This window comes from Drosophila serrata, unplaced genomic scaffold, assembly GCF_035046125.1.
Source record: "Drosophila serrata isolate PLE 108 unplaced genomic scaffold, ASM3504612v1 contig_382, whole genome shotgun sequence".
NCBI classification, from domain to species: domain Eukaryota; kingdom Metazoa; phylum Arthropoda; class Insecta; order Diptera; family Drosophilidae; genus Drosophila; species Drosophila serrata.
In genome coordinates, this window is record NW_028257280.1 from 7,691,716 (window position 1) to 7,704,921 (window position 13,206).

The following is a 13,206-nucleotide window of genomic DNA, read 5'->3' on the forward strand; positions in this document are numbered from 1 at the left end:
TATTTTTTCATTTATTGTTATCTTTTAATTTCATATTTTGTGCTTTCCCCTTGGCTCTTAACTTGTAAAATCTAGCCGTAAATATCACATAGATCGAGCAAATTGATTTTTAGTTGGATTATATATCAATAGCGCTACAAATTGATTCGCTAATGCGTTGTTTACAACAATTGCCACCTCCGCCCCCGATGCCATGTCCATCTGGTGTAATCTATCCGGTTGCATGCGATTGATATATTCTCGGGATTGGCCTGTTGCTACAGTGAATATATGTACATATATATACCCCTGATCCCCATACACCCGCACCCATGGGTTATCGCTAATACACCTATATCGCGCCAAAAACAAATTAACCGATAACCAGCTGACGGTGCTCAACCGCTTGCCGATCAAAATATTTGACAACAAACACATTGAGTCCCGGCTCAGATCCCACAATTTTGATGAGATTGCCCATCGATGCTCATCTGTCATCTGGCTTCGGGGAAAGCTAGCTATCAATTGCATCTGGAAGCACTGGAAAACAAGCTTGAGTTTTGATTAATGATTTGCGAAAGGGGTGTGTGTGTGTGCAAGACCTAGGTTAGGATCATAGTTTGATTTTAAATTATATATTTAAGTATATAAAGTAAAGAATGTATTTCAATTTTAAATTTGAAAAATTATAAAAGGGTAATTTTAAGAATACTTTGAAGGAACTTGTTGATGGGTTGTTAATAGATGATATCCTATTCTAGTTGACTTGTTTTTACTCATACATAGTTCCTAAAGTTATAATGTATTTTTAAAATATTACCTTATTATTTAATTCTATTTTTTGTTTATGAAATAATACAACATAATTAAAAGCTGAAAGTACAACTATTATTTTTTAGGTATTTGTTATTATGGAAACTTCCGGTTGCAAAATATATTGCCTACTTTTAGGATTCATTTTACTTAGATGTTTCGTTAAAAATCAAAAGCTATTAAAATAATTAAATTATATATTTGAATTTATATTTCATTATATATTGGAAGAATTTTATTCTCACTCATATTTCATATTTATATATTCAGAAAAAACGTTTACTTGGTTTATTATATATATATTTAAACCCTTGTAGGGTATTATTATTTTAGTCAAAAGCTCATAAAACTGTGAAGGAGTCATTTCCGACCGTGTAAATCATATATATTCTTGATCAGCATCAACAGCCGAGTCGATCTAGCGGTTTTTTAAAGAAAAAATAATTTTATAAATTTTGTCCAAATTTTTTAAGGGGTTACATCGGGAAAATTGCCAAAAATTTTCGAAAAAATCTTAATTTTTTAATTGGTAATTTTAATGTATCCATATTTATTAACCTAGTAAAAACTAACTTGGTTTCCCCAATAAATTATTAAAGCTTTTTTGGCTTAGTTGTGCGATCTTTAAACTATAATTCATAGACAAAATTCTCATTCGAAAATTCGCATGAGATTGATATAATTGAATTCCAATTCGATCTATAGTCAAAGATTGATATCCAATTCGATTTTATAATTTAAAACTCGATATAGTCCTCGGCTTCCCAAAATTAGTTAATTTTTTCTTCTACAAAACAAAGAACAGCACAATTTATTTTTTATTATTTAAAATTTATTAAATTGTTACACTTAGACCAGCTCTTGGCAAAACTAATTTGATCTCTGACATTCTGACACATATTCTAGCTTGATGATTGGACGGCTTGGCTTTCAAATGGCCTAAAAAACAAAACCAACAAAAGGTGGAAGAGTAAAACAAGGGCATTAACGGTTGAGATTCCCAATTGCACAGAGATCTGTCTGGCTGAGTTTGGAAGTTGAAATTGGGTTTTGTTTGGTAGATAAGACAGTTGACAGCTTAGTGGAAAAGGCGGATGGTAGACCAAAGACCCAGCAGGGAGCCAAGGATGGCGCTTACGCTGGTCATGGAGAGAGCACCGGCTCCATTGTGGGCAGTGCAGATGCGTGGCTGTGGGGCGGACACATATTTGCAGAGAGTGCCCACAAAGTTCACCTGGGCTCGGTCATTAACACTCTTCTCAAATTGCTGTAAGAGTATAAAGAAATAATTAAAAATTGTATTGTTTAGAGTAAATCCCTTAATGTAACCCCTTCTCACCTCGTTGAACAGAATGGTGGGCACGCTGGTCAGTGGCTCCTTGAGCCGCTGGGTGGTCTCACCGGCCTTGCGGAGCAGGACACTGCCCTCGGTGGTGTTGGCACAAGTCTTGATGTTCTCCCAGTTGTTGATGTGATTCTCCTGAGCACAACGCTGGCCGGGATAGACATTGTCCGGGAAGTTCTTGCCGGCCTTCATCAGGCAGTTGATGAAGTCGATGGTCAGGGTCTCGCGCGTATACTCAACCTGGTAGGAGTTGGCCTGGATGTGTTCGATGGCACAGGCATGCACCTTGTTGCCATAGCACTCATTCGGGCCATGGTGGCAGGTGAAGGTCACCTCAGAGCCCTGGGTGAAGAACTGTCAAAAGAGAATGATGCAAATGAGCCATTGTCCAGCAGAAGGATTCATGAAGTAAGAAGAGTTCTCTGGTCTACACTCACCTGAGACTTTCCGAAGGGCACCAAGGTTAGGTCCACCACATCACGCAGCTCTCCCCTGACCGCCGGATACAGTTGCTCCGTAATGAACTTGGCACTGTCCGGGCACAAGGACTCGTAGTACACGGCAATGGGTACCTAAAGAATATTTTAAGATTAAATTATTACAATCAATTTAATTTCTACTGGTCTATGTGTATTCTAATATAGTTTAAACTTAATTAAATTTCATTATTAGGTAAAATAGTTATTGCTTAATTTTTTGCGGTGCATAAAATTGCTGCAATTGTTCAAAGTCTGTTTTGAGTAGAATGCCTTCCGTAATTTGCATTTTTCGAGAGTGCACCCAAGCCGAGTCATGCACATCACATGCGGCTGAATGGACCGGGTCCAAATATTGTTACTCTTTGTTTATCAATTGGGGACAACAACTGCCACATGCTCCAGTTGATGAGCCAAAATATTGATGAACTTGAACCGGCATGCGTATGAGAGTGATAGATAAGGTAGATAAATAATATCAGAAGGTGATTCCAAATGTGCATTTAATAGGTTTTGATTACAGCAACAAAATAAACGTCTAAACCTATTAAGTGAATAATTGAATGAGAAATAATAGAAAACAATCAACAAATATGAGCATGATTAATTAATTATTTGATCCTACTTTCTGCCACTTGGCTTTCAATAGTTTACCATATTTCCAAATAAATAGGTTGTGTTTGTCAAATGACTCATATTTCCCCATTTAAATATTCCATGAACATGTGGTTTGGAATGAGATTGTTTGTTTATACTCCCCAGAGAATAATAGTTTTCAACCCATTAAAAATAATGTCGATCTCAGCAGAGAATTCATTTCTGCTTAGTCTTCTACAAAGTACATTTTTTCAACTCGATGCAGACCCATTTAAGAAATACTTAAACTAATTATATTATATTAGATAAATATGTAATTAAACCTCATTTAAAGTTAATAAGCTGCATCAGGTTGAGGTGACTTTTAAATATTGAACAAAACTACAAATATTTATAATTTTCCGTCCTCCAACGGGCACTCAATTATAGCAAATTATTTGTAATTTCTGTTGATTATATTAACCCAAATAAAAGCTGAGTACACAGATGAATCTCCACAAATTGCTGTGAGCCTTAACCGATAAAATAACTATTTATTCTAATATTTTTTTTCTTTACAATTCGTGACTGATGCGCAATAGGTTTTTTATAATTTAACAATGGAAAAAAAATAACAGAAAAAAAGGAAAATAATCAGAAATGCTAACGAGTATATAAACTCACACATGCAAATTGTTTTTATTTTATTTTTTTTGCTGGAGTTGAACTTATATAAAGGCTGCTGACGCACCGCTGAAAGAACCCACCGTTCTTAACAATCTGAACAACAACAGAAGCTTCAAGAGGTAAATATAGAGGTACACAGCAAGAAATATATAAATTTGAATTAATTAGCAGAGTAGCTTTTCAATTCCTTACTTATCAAAGGAATATTTGATAAATACTTAATAGAACAATTTTCTTTAAAAAGACGAATTAAAAATGATTAATTTTAGAGTATTTATAAAGAATTTTATACACATATTTTATTTTGTTGTATAATTAAACTAAGGTGTTCAAATGCTACATTACTTTTTCAACTTCAACCCTATTATTGATTTATTTATTAAACAAAATCATATATGTAATATTAGAATTCTTGTCCTTAAATATGAAAATGTATATGATGTCCTAACTAACCGATTTTGCTAATATAAAACTAAATTACGAAAATAAAACAACTTCTCAAAAAGGTTAGCTTAGTAATTAAGCTCCTAAAGATCACAAAATGTGCAAATTTAAACAGAGTTAATATAAAATGGACTTTGGTTCCTTTCTCAAATCAAACAAAAGGTCATTGTGAAAATTAACCCAATTTATTCTGTGTGTACTATGGAGTTGCAATTGGGATGCCGGCTCACCGCCGCTTGGCTGCTCTGTGAGAAATGGAAACTGGTCTCGGAACCGGTTTTGCCGGAGACCCAAACGAAAATAACAACAGAGCAGAGCAACAGGGCGCTCGGTGGCTTATTTACAGTGTCAATTATGTATGCTCTATGCTCTATGCTCTACGCTTTTCCGCTGCGGCATTTTCCAAGCTAGAGCGGGTCGTTCAACCCATGAAATGCCACTTGTTGCTGCCACGAAAAGGGTGCAGCTTTTCTAAAGCGATTTTCGTCTATTATTCATTATTTTTCTTTGCGCCTTAAGCACGTCTTCACCTACATATATTATAAACTGCTATTTGGCGGCCCTGACACGCTTGCCTCGGTTGTGTAATGATTTTTATTTAGCCGTGCCATTTTGCAGGTATAAATTTTTTGCCGGACAGACTCACCTTAGCAGCGCCGTAGACTGCGGCAAACAGGCAGCTCATCAGGAGGCACACAGCGGAGATTTTGTGACTCATTTTCTGGCTTCTTGTTATTCTGGGAACTAATTATTCTTCCAATTTTTTATTCCTTCTGTGTTTGCTTTCCAGCGACTGTCGCGTTGTTAGCGGTCCGGTGTCTAAGCGCGAACTGTTTGCTGGGGAAAAAAGAGAGCTTGACGCTGTCACTGAGCGCGGCGTCGAAACAAGAGCCAGAGCTGCATGCATAGTTTGGGCTGGGTTTCGTTTCATCGTATACACATCGATAATATAAGCCCTCGATCGCCGATATTAAGAGGATATCTTACTATATCAGTTCTTTTCTTAAGGTACAACGCAAATTTTAATTGAATATGTATGTAAGAATTTAACAGATATATGGAAGGTAGAAACAAGTAGTTATTGGCATATACGAGCATGAAGTCTTTAACTTAAAAATTAAAGTATTAAATAAAATTACAAAGATACATCTTTAAAGAAAAAGACCCAAAATGAATTTCTATTTGGAAATTGGAAGTCCTTATTCCATTTTCAAGCAGATTTTACACAAGCTATGATATAATTCACATTAAATTAGTAAATTAAAATAATAAACGTTATAAGATCAATGGAAATGGAATCAAGAAGAGGTTTAGCAAAGGTTTACTTAACGTTTTAGGTACACCTTCGTATATTCCTAAAGGATGCTGTATATTTCAATCACAAGACTATAAATATATAATTCGCTCTAGTTTAATTAAATAAACTGCATCGTTATAAATTTCGTCTAATTTTCCTAGCAACCAAAACCAAAACCGTAACAAATTCGCGATTTACTAACTTTTGCCACCTGGGGAAATCAACCCTTACATGTTTCACCTACTTATACATACAAAAAACACGGTCTTAAGTCCATTTGCGTAACTTTTTATAAATAATGGAATTACAGATTAACATGCACAAGTCCTGGGGAGTTGGGAACCCTCCACCTTAGTCGCGAAACCGAAATCCCTTGGCTATCAAATCCTTGCGTGCCTCCAGTATCTCAGCCTGCAGCTCCTTGGCGGCCTCGGGGCAGTCGTTGAAGGTGAAAGTGCGATACAGGACTGTCCATGCAGAAAAGATCTGCGTTTGGATGATAATAGCAATGGTAATTAGTCAGCGGTCAGGTGTTATCTACATATTTCCATTGAACTTACGCCAAAAATCACGAGTAGCAGCAAGGGGAGCAGTTGAATGTGCAGGAAATACTTCGTGGTAAATGCCGTTTGCACCGTTCCCATGACAATGGCCAGATAGGGCACCGCAAAGAGCGAGGCGTAGAAAAGCCAGCGTTGTAGGTTTGTCATTTTAAATATGATTCCAGAGGTAAATAAAACTAAATCTCAAAATAAGTAAATACACGTAAACAGACAAGTAGTGTGAACGTATGTGGGCCGGGTGAAATATACCACGATTCTGTAGAAAAAATACCAATATTAGGAGTGATGTAGCTGGGAGCTTTGCAGTGCTAGCAACATATTTTAATTTGAAAATTTGAATGAATTTGAAACTGAATGGAAATAGATATAAATATATTATAATATAATGAAACAAGAATATTTATCTTTAATATTGATTTATTTTAATTCTAATTTAAGAACTCTTTGCCGTATTAGGCCAAATATCCACCTTAATCTGTAATTTTGCCCAGTTAAGTTTTTAAATATTTTAAATTAGTCTTAATTAATTTTAAATTAATTCTGCTACTTTAGTAGGTGTCGTCTCAGTTACTCCCACTGTACAGGGTGTATTGGCAAGAAGGTCAGCCGTGCGGCAACCAACTATTTGGAACTTGACCTCGTTCTCCGGTAGAGCACCTCCCACAAAGAGTTTCGGCTCACTGCTCAGGGCCCAGAGCTCCTCCTCTCCCTGGGAATTCCGATTGATCTTAAGGCCCGTGACGAACTTGATCTTGTGCGGATTATAGGCCACCACTCGGAGGTCATCCGCCGTATAATTGGAGCTCTCCTCCCACTTGATGAGTGCTCCCAGACTAATGAGGCTGCAGAAGAGATTTCCCGACTGATCCATTACCTCGGATTCGCATTGGATACCCCGAGTTCCAAGGATGCGAAAATGATCGTCAAGTAAAGAACTCACATTGGGCGTCTTCCATAAGGTTTCGTTGTTGATCACGCCCAGGGAAACTTTAACCTCATTGAAGGCATTCAGCGTGTGGAAGTACAGAAAACGATCGTCTTCTTCGCTGGGACTCAAGCTCACTGTGAATATTCCCGCCTGGGAGCTACCGGATCGAGCCAGTCCAGCAAATACCAAAGGTCTCATGGACTCGTGCTCTATGCGCCAGGATCTGCCAGTCAAGGAGTCAAATACAATGAGGCCATAGCCCCAGGCATCGGCTATATAGGCCTTGCCGCCCACGCATCTATTGGGTGTGCCACTATCTGCCAGATCCACTACCAGGGCAGTAAAAATGGATACACTGGGAGTGTAGGTATTTGGAGGCAATGAGTGCCTTTGAATGAGTTCGTCCCTGACCAAGTCAAAGGTCAAAACCTGCGGCGGGCACAACTGCAGGGAATTGACCTGACCGGAGTCCACCACCCAGAGGCGCCAGCACTGGTCGATCTGTGAGTTAAGTTTACAGGAAAATATAACATTTTTAAATTTAAGTACCTCTAGAGAATTCTTGAACTTCCTTTATAACAAAACTGATACTCACATAAGTCCTGATGGCCGATGTAATGCCCGAGCAATTATTTGGAGGAACATGCCAATCTTTGTTAGGATACGGCTCCAGTCTGGGATTCTCCACGATCTCATTGTCATCTGATACCACGGTGGCCAGTGTGAAGGGCGTGGCCATTCCCAACCGAGGAATCGTAAGGAAGGTGCGATGCCTGCCCTCGTCTCCGTACTCAATGTCCACGTCCACCGGCAGAAAGCGATTGCCCAGAGACTGATCATCGCCCAGACTCAGGTTAGTCCATTGGTGGAGAGTGTGCAGCTCCTTAAGGGTCAACTTCTGGGCCTGCACAGCACAGAGCAAGCTGAGAAGGATCACGATCATGGCACCAAGTAAGGATGTACAGAGCAATAGATCCATACTGTTCAAGTGACTGCCGAAGACTGAAGAGGTGAACAGGTAGGCGCGATAGAGGTGTTAGCCTGTGGTCCAGACTGCACTCAAAAAATTAAATCTTGGTCAAGAAGAATTAAAGTAGAAAAGGGTATGTTTACTGAATAGATATAGGATATATTTTAAAATAAAAAAATGTTTAAAAAGACTTAATTGCTTTGCCTTTCCTGTTTACATACAAGAAATCTTTAATCTCAATATCTTAAATTTACTTTATTCTACTCGATTGCAAAGCCTAACCATTTCTCCGAGTGTAATTGACCATCGGGCTCTTAGGCAAAGGTCGTGTACCTGTGGCGACCAAACAAACACTTTCGAATAGTTCAAAGATTTATGGATGGACATCTTTTATGGCCGCTTAAATGGTGTTTGCACTGCCCCAGCCAGCCTCTCAGTTCTCGAGGGTCTCCGGTCTAGTCTTTATAGACTCTCGGATATCGGATCTAAAAGCAGCCCCGCCCCTGCAGCAGGTCGTCAACGTCGCAGCGTAAAACTCGATAATTGATCTCGGAATAGTCAATGGTTCCGGCAAAAATCTTCTGCAGGCGATCCGAGAGCAGCCAGAGTTCCTCACGCCCATCGCTGGGCCTTCGTACGATCTTCATGCCGCTCACAAACTGCAGGGTATCTGGATTTAAGGCCAACAACCGGACATTTTCGCGTGTGTAGGGCCTGCGTATGTCCCAGCCAAAGATGCCGATGGGTTCCAGGAAGCCGCAAAACAAGAATCCCTGCCGGCTAATGGCATGCGAAGCACACTGAACTCCCCGCCTGCCCAGAGTCACGAACTCGGATAGAGAGGCACTGAGGCCAGCCCTCCAATTCGTGGCATTATTGAGCACATCCAGGGGAATGGCCACCTCAAGGTCATTGGAGAGGGCATGAAATACCAAGTGGCGTCGCAGTCCCAGCCCCAGAGGGGTCACCGACAAGGCCAGGGGTCCATCGAGCAGTTCAAAACTCTCACCTGCCACCGTATGGGTCCCAAATCTGGCATCTGGATAGGTGAACTTGTTCTCAATGCGCCACGACTGCTGACCCGTCACATCGTACACCACAATGGCCTTGCTGGTGGGATCGGCCAGGTAAGCAAACACATCCTTGCACTGACCTCCTGGCGGCGGATCCCGTATATCCGCGAATATGTTGACAAACCGGCTAACCTTCGCCTTGTAGGAGGTTTCTGGCAGACGGTAGCGATGGATCAACTGATTGGTGGCCAAATCAATGACCACCACCTGCGGTGCACAGTGCTGCACAAACTCGATTTCTCCGCTGTCCAATATCCACATTTGTCCACAGGCATCGATGTGAACCCGATAGACGGAGGTAAGGCCATCGCAGTTGCCGCCATGGCTGCTGTGCCATTCGTAGCTGGGATAGGCCTGAAGCACTGTACCATTCTCCCCCTGGACATCTGTGATATAGGCCAAGGAATAGGGAACACCTTGACCAAAGCGTGGTGATGTCACAAAGAGACGAGGTCGGGCGCCATTAGCTGAAATGTCAAAGAATTGATGTTTAATTGTTATCTCGATAAAAAAACAGGAATTAAAAGTGAAACCGAGTGTTTGCAGAATGCCTTCAGCTGAGCTCGGAATCTATATATTACCGTTAAAAAATCAAGATAATAAAACACATATTTAAGAGATCTTTAAATCAGAAAGCGATGTGCAAAATAACTAAAAAGTTGATTAATCCGATTACGAAAAAGAAATGATTTTCGTCAAATCAGTGACTGTCAAGAAATTATCAATACAAATCACTAATTTGATGACTTTTCTTAAGATGTTTGTTTTGTGCTTACGTGGATAATATACATCAATATCGATGGGTATGGGACTGCCCGGATTATAGCGACCATTTCGCAGTACCTCCTGACGTTCTTTTTCACTCGGAAAACCATATTGAAGATTTTTCCATTCGTAAACTCTTTGCAGTTCCTTGTATTCCGAGGGAAACTTTAACTTGGGTTGATTATTCTTTGGGCAGTTAATATGATAGTGATACTGGGCCAGGCAAAGACTTTGTAAAGTTAAGCATAATACAAAATGTAGAGTAAGCCTGTAAACAAGTTCAGGTTAATCAAGGTAACCAGAAATAAATGTTATCTCACATTTTCAGGTTTTGGTTGTTCAATCGAGAGTGATCCTTACTCGAGGGCTCTTGCCATTATACTGAACCATCAGACGCCAAAAAAGCGTAAACATTGTGAAATAGCAAAAACAAAATACAATGGATGTATCACAACTGGTTTTTGAAATATATATTGTACAAGTCTGTTGTTTTTTCTCTTCTAGAGCTTCATCTCTTGGTATGTTATGCTCTTTCCGAGAGTTCTTTAAATGTGTGGATAAGTTGGTAATGATAAGGAGATGAACGGAACTAGTAAATAATATTATGAGTCATTTAATATTGATTTATATATAATTTCAAAATAATACATTAAAATTACAAGCTTATTACGACATGATTACTAAATTATTTGGATCCTGGAAAATAGTTAGTGTATCTTAGATTCTGAAAATTTTGTTAATTAATGGGATTAAACTATATACATAACTAAATAGAGTTCAAAAGCCACTAAAGTGTTGATTTAATGTATTGACATTGAAAAAAGCATGGATAGTTTTGTTATCAGCCTTATAAATATCCATTAGCTCATGAATAATCCAATGGGTGCTTCGGTTATTTGGTTCAACCAAATTTGGACTAATGATGATGGCAGTTTCCATGCAAATACAATTTGAGACGAAATTTAGGATAAAGTTTCACTATCACTTCAAGAGATATTATTAAGATAGTTGATTAAGAAATTAATATTGTATTTTGTATTATATATATAGTAAATATTAATAAGGAAATCTTTGTCATTCAAACTAGTTCAGCTGTTACATAATTGTCAGAAGCTTGAAGAAGTCATATCCGACCCTATAAACCATATATATTCTTGATCAGCATCAACAGGCGAGTCGATCTAACCGAATTTAAAAAAAAAATGTTCAAATTTTATAAGGGGTTACATTGTTAAAATTCATTAAAAAAAAGGAAAACATCTAATTTTTCCTAAGTTTTATATAGAGTATGCAGATTTGTAAACTTTATAAAAACAAATATAAGGCAGCTTTCCAAATTAAAATTAATGCTTTTTTGGCTTAGTTATGAGCCATTTAAGCCTTGATTTTTCGATAAAATTGTAATATACAAAAATTTAATTAAAGAATACGAATATTATAAGCTTAATTAAAATCGATTTCCGTATCGAAACACTACAAACACTATAAAGAAAGTTTAATTTATTGTTGTTAAAAATGTAAATTAAATTACTTACTAAATTGTGCATTTTTTCAGCTAGATCTGTATTGAAAGAAAAACCTATATTCACAATTACTAAAATTAATATAAAATAAACTACTAAATGTCATAACAGTCATAACTATTATCAGCTTGATCGCTAACATAACTTCGAATCGCTAATAAATAAACCATTGAGTGTTTATGGCCAGTTGATTCGGTTTTAATATGCAAATTACTTTGATGAAGGCGCATGCCACTAAGAATTAAACCGCAAGCTAAGAAAAATGAAGAAATAAACACATTAAATGCAGAAAAAACTAGTTGGTCTGTCATTTCATGGCTCATTAATGTCACAGCCAAGAGTAGAGCAGCGTCGTAGGTAAGTTGGCTTAATTTGATTAATTAATCAAAAGGCATTTTGTCCATTGAGACATTCTGTCCGCCAGAGAGTGACGAAACTAAACGCGTTTTTATTGCACTTTTATAATGTACGAACGAAACTTAATTGATGCGATGGCTTAAACATTCGCTGCGAATGAGCGCCAAGTCATAAAATATTTATGGTTTCGAACTCCTCACTCACTGCTCTTTCTTATATCACGTTGATTTTAAAATAACAATATTGGGCATATAATTTTAATATTTAAACGATCTGTAAGTATATATATAAACATCTCAACTGATATTGAAAGTGATTCTCCGTTGGATGCGTTCAGCTTGTCATCGAAATAAAATTTCAAATCAATTAACAGAAAACACTTCCTTATTTCCAAATTGCTTTTTAATTAACGAAATTTGTTTGGAAAGGGAAGGAAGTACGTTTGTGTTTAAAAATGTATTAAACTGATGCATATACAACTCCAATTCAACCAAGTTCTGCATTCGATATTTGAAAGTGAGTCAATTCAATTCAATACCTAATCGATTAACCAATTCCACCCGCTTGACTGCATGCAATAATCGCAATCAGGTATAACATACAAATATATCTGTCCACCTTGCCCCTGTACAATTTGTTTCGTGTTTCACCCATCAATTACTGTCCGAAGATACAGGAGATACTATCTAATTCCACCGACGCGTCTCGACGCCCGCCGTCGACCGGTTTAAGCCTCAAATTATTAATGGCATTTAAAAGTGAATATTGTTTGATGACCGAAACTGGTCGCTTAATTTGGACTTAGCCCCGTATTATTCTTCACACATTTTGGCTTAACCTTACCCCAGTTAACCATAAACTCAAGGAACACTAATCCAAAAAGGTGTTAAAATAAAATAATGAAAAATAACGGATCCCCCAAAATTTAGCAAAACTTGAGCTGCCGGAAGCAGGAGTGCCAACTCTAGAGATATTGGCCAATCTCTGATACCCTGGTCCAGATATGGCTTCCTAAGGTGACCACACTAATCTGCAGCAGGTGGCAGACTCGTTTCGAAGTTGTAGCTGATGTGTTTGTTAATAAACTAAGCTGTGACACTGCCATTGATTGCATACAAATGGAAAAATAATCCACTATTAAGTGTCGCTGCAGATATTAAAGTGTAATTAATTGCCTTGAAAGTAATAAATAGTTGGAATTATTGATCACATTTATCATACTTGGAAAGTTTCTTTAAAGAGAAGATTAGGTAAATAATAAATATTGCTGGCAGATGAAAAAATGTGTTTAGGAAATGTTTACTGGTAAGCCAGTGCTTCCCGAATCAGAGGTTAAATAATGGTATTTCCTTAGATATAACTCTGTGTTTGTATAAAATAAAATTAATATATACATTATATATTTTATAT

General features: G+C 37.7%; 4 protein-coding genes across 4 annotated transcripts; all 4 read right to left on the bottom strand.

The window, feature by feature from the left end:
• Positions 1–1,602: 1,602 nt before the first annotated feature.
• On the bottom strand, positions 1,603–5,227 carry GILT1 (Gamma-interferon-inducible lysosomal thiol reductase 1). Its single transcript, XM_020952752.2, has 4 exons — positions 4,967–5,227; positions 2,575–2,709; positions 2,132–2,491; positions 1,603–2,059 (listed from the first exon to the last, which is right to left on the bottom strand). The coding sequence occupies exons 1-4, from the start codon at positions 5,036–5,038 to the stop codon at positions 1,871–1,873; spliced, it is 756 nt and encodes a 251-aa protein (XP_020808411.2). The 5' UTR covers positions 5,039–5,227; the 3' UTR covers positions 1,603–1,870.
• A 664-nt stretch (positions 5,228–5,891) lies between these two features.
• Dpm3 (Dolichyl-phosphate mannosyltransferase subunit 3) lies at positions 5,892–6,454 on the bottom strand. Its single transcript, XM_020952766.2, has 2 exons — positions 6,178–6,454; positions 5,892–6,103 (listed from the first exon to the last, which is right to left on the bottom strand). Exons 1-2 carry the CDS (start codon positions 6,325–6,327, stop codon positions 5,969–5,971), a joined length of 285 nt encoding a protein of 94 aa, XP_020808425.1. The 5' UTR covers positions 6,328–6,454; the 3' UTR covers positions 5,892–5,968.
• A 131-nt stretch (positions 6,455–6,585) lies between these two features.
• On the bottom strand, positions 6,586–8,075 carry yellow-e3 (L-dopachrome tautomerase yellow-e3). Its single transcript, XM_020955115.2, has 2 exons — positions 7,704–8,075; positions 6,586–7,609 (listed from the first exon to the last, which is right to left on the bottom strand). Exons 1-2 carry the CDS (start codon positions 8,049–8,051, stop codon positions 6,710–6,712), a joined length of 1,248 nt encoding a protein of 415 aa, XP_020810774.2. The 5' UTR covers positions 8,052–8,075; the 3' UTR covers positions 6,586–6,709.
• Positions 8,076–8,216: 141 nt separating this feature from the next.
• On the bottom strand, positions 8,217–10,293 carry yellow-e2 (L-dopachrome tautomerase yellow-e2). The gene is made up of 3 exons (XM_086839906.1): positions 10,277–10,293; positions 9,928–10,145; positions 8,217–9,618 (listed from the first exon to the last, which is right to left on the bottom strand). Exons 1-3 carry the CDS (start codon positions 10,291–10,293, stop codon positions 8,564–8,566), a joined length of 1,290 nt encoding a protein of 429 aa, XP_086696032.1. The 3' UTR covers positions 8,217–8,563.
• Between the last annotated feature and the right edge of the window lie 2,913 nt (positions 10,294–13,206).

What these genes read in the sequence shown, in the direction of transcription:
- GILT1 (XM_020952752.2), bottom strand. Translation starts at nt 5,038, where the DNA reads ATGAGTCACAAAATCTCCGCTGTGTGCCTCCTGATGAGCTGCCTGTTT. An exon ending in TGCCCTTCGGAAAGTCTCAG is followed by an intron (nt 2,492 to 2,574) that starts GTGAGTGTAGAC and finishes CTCTTTTGACAG; the next exon opens with TTCTTCACCCAGGGCTCTGA. An exon ending in CCACCATTCTGTTCAACGAG is followed by an intron (nt 2,060 to 2,131) that starts GTGAGAAGGGGT and finishes ATACTCTTACAG; the next exon opens with CAATTTGAGAAGAGTGTTAA.
- Dpm3 (XM_020952766.2), bottom strand. Translation starts at nt 6,327, where the DNA reads ATGACAAACCTACAACGCTGGCTTTTCTACGCCTCGCTCTTTGCGGTG. An exon ending in TGCTACTCGTGATTTTTGGC is followed by an intron (nt 6,104 to 6,177) that starts GTAAGTTCAATG and finishes ATCCAAACGCAG; the next exon opens with ATCTTTTCTGCATGGACAGT.
- yellow-e3 (XM_020955115.2), bottom strand. Translation starts at nt 8,051, where the DNA reads ATGATCGTGATCCTTCTCAGCTTGCTCTGTGCTGTGCAGGCCCAGAAG. An exon ending in CATCGGCCATCAGGACTTAT is followed by an intron (nt 7,610 to 7,703) that starts GTGAGTATCAGT and finishes CTTAACTCACAG; the next exon opens with ATCGACCAGTGCTGGCGCCT.
- yellow-e2 (XM_086839906.1), bottom strand. An exon ending in TATTGATGTATATTATCCAC is followed by an intron (nt 9,619 to 9,927) that starts GTAAGCACAAAA and finishes TTGACATTTCAG; the next exon opens with CTAATGGCGCCCGACCTCGT.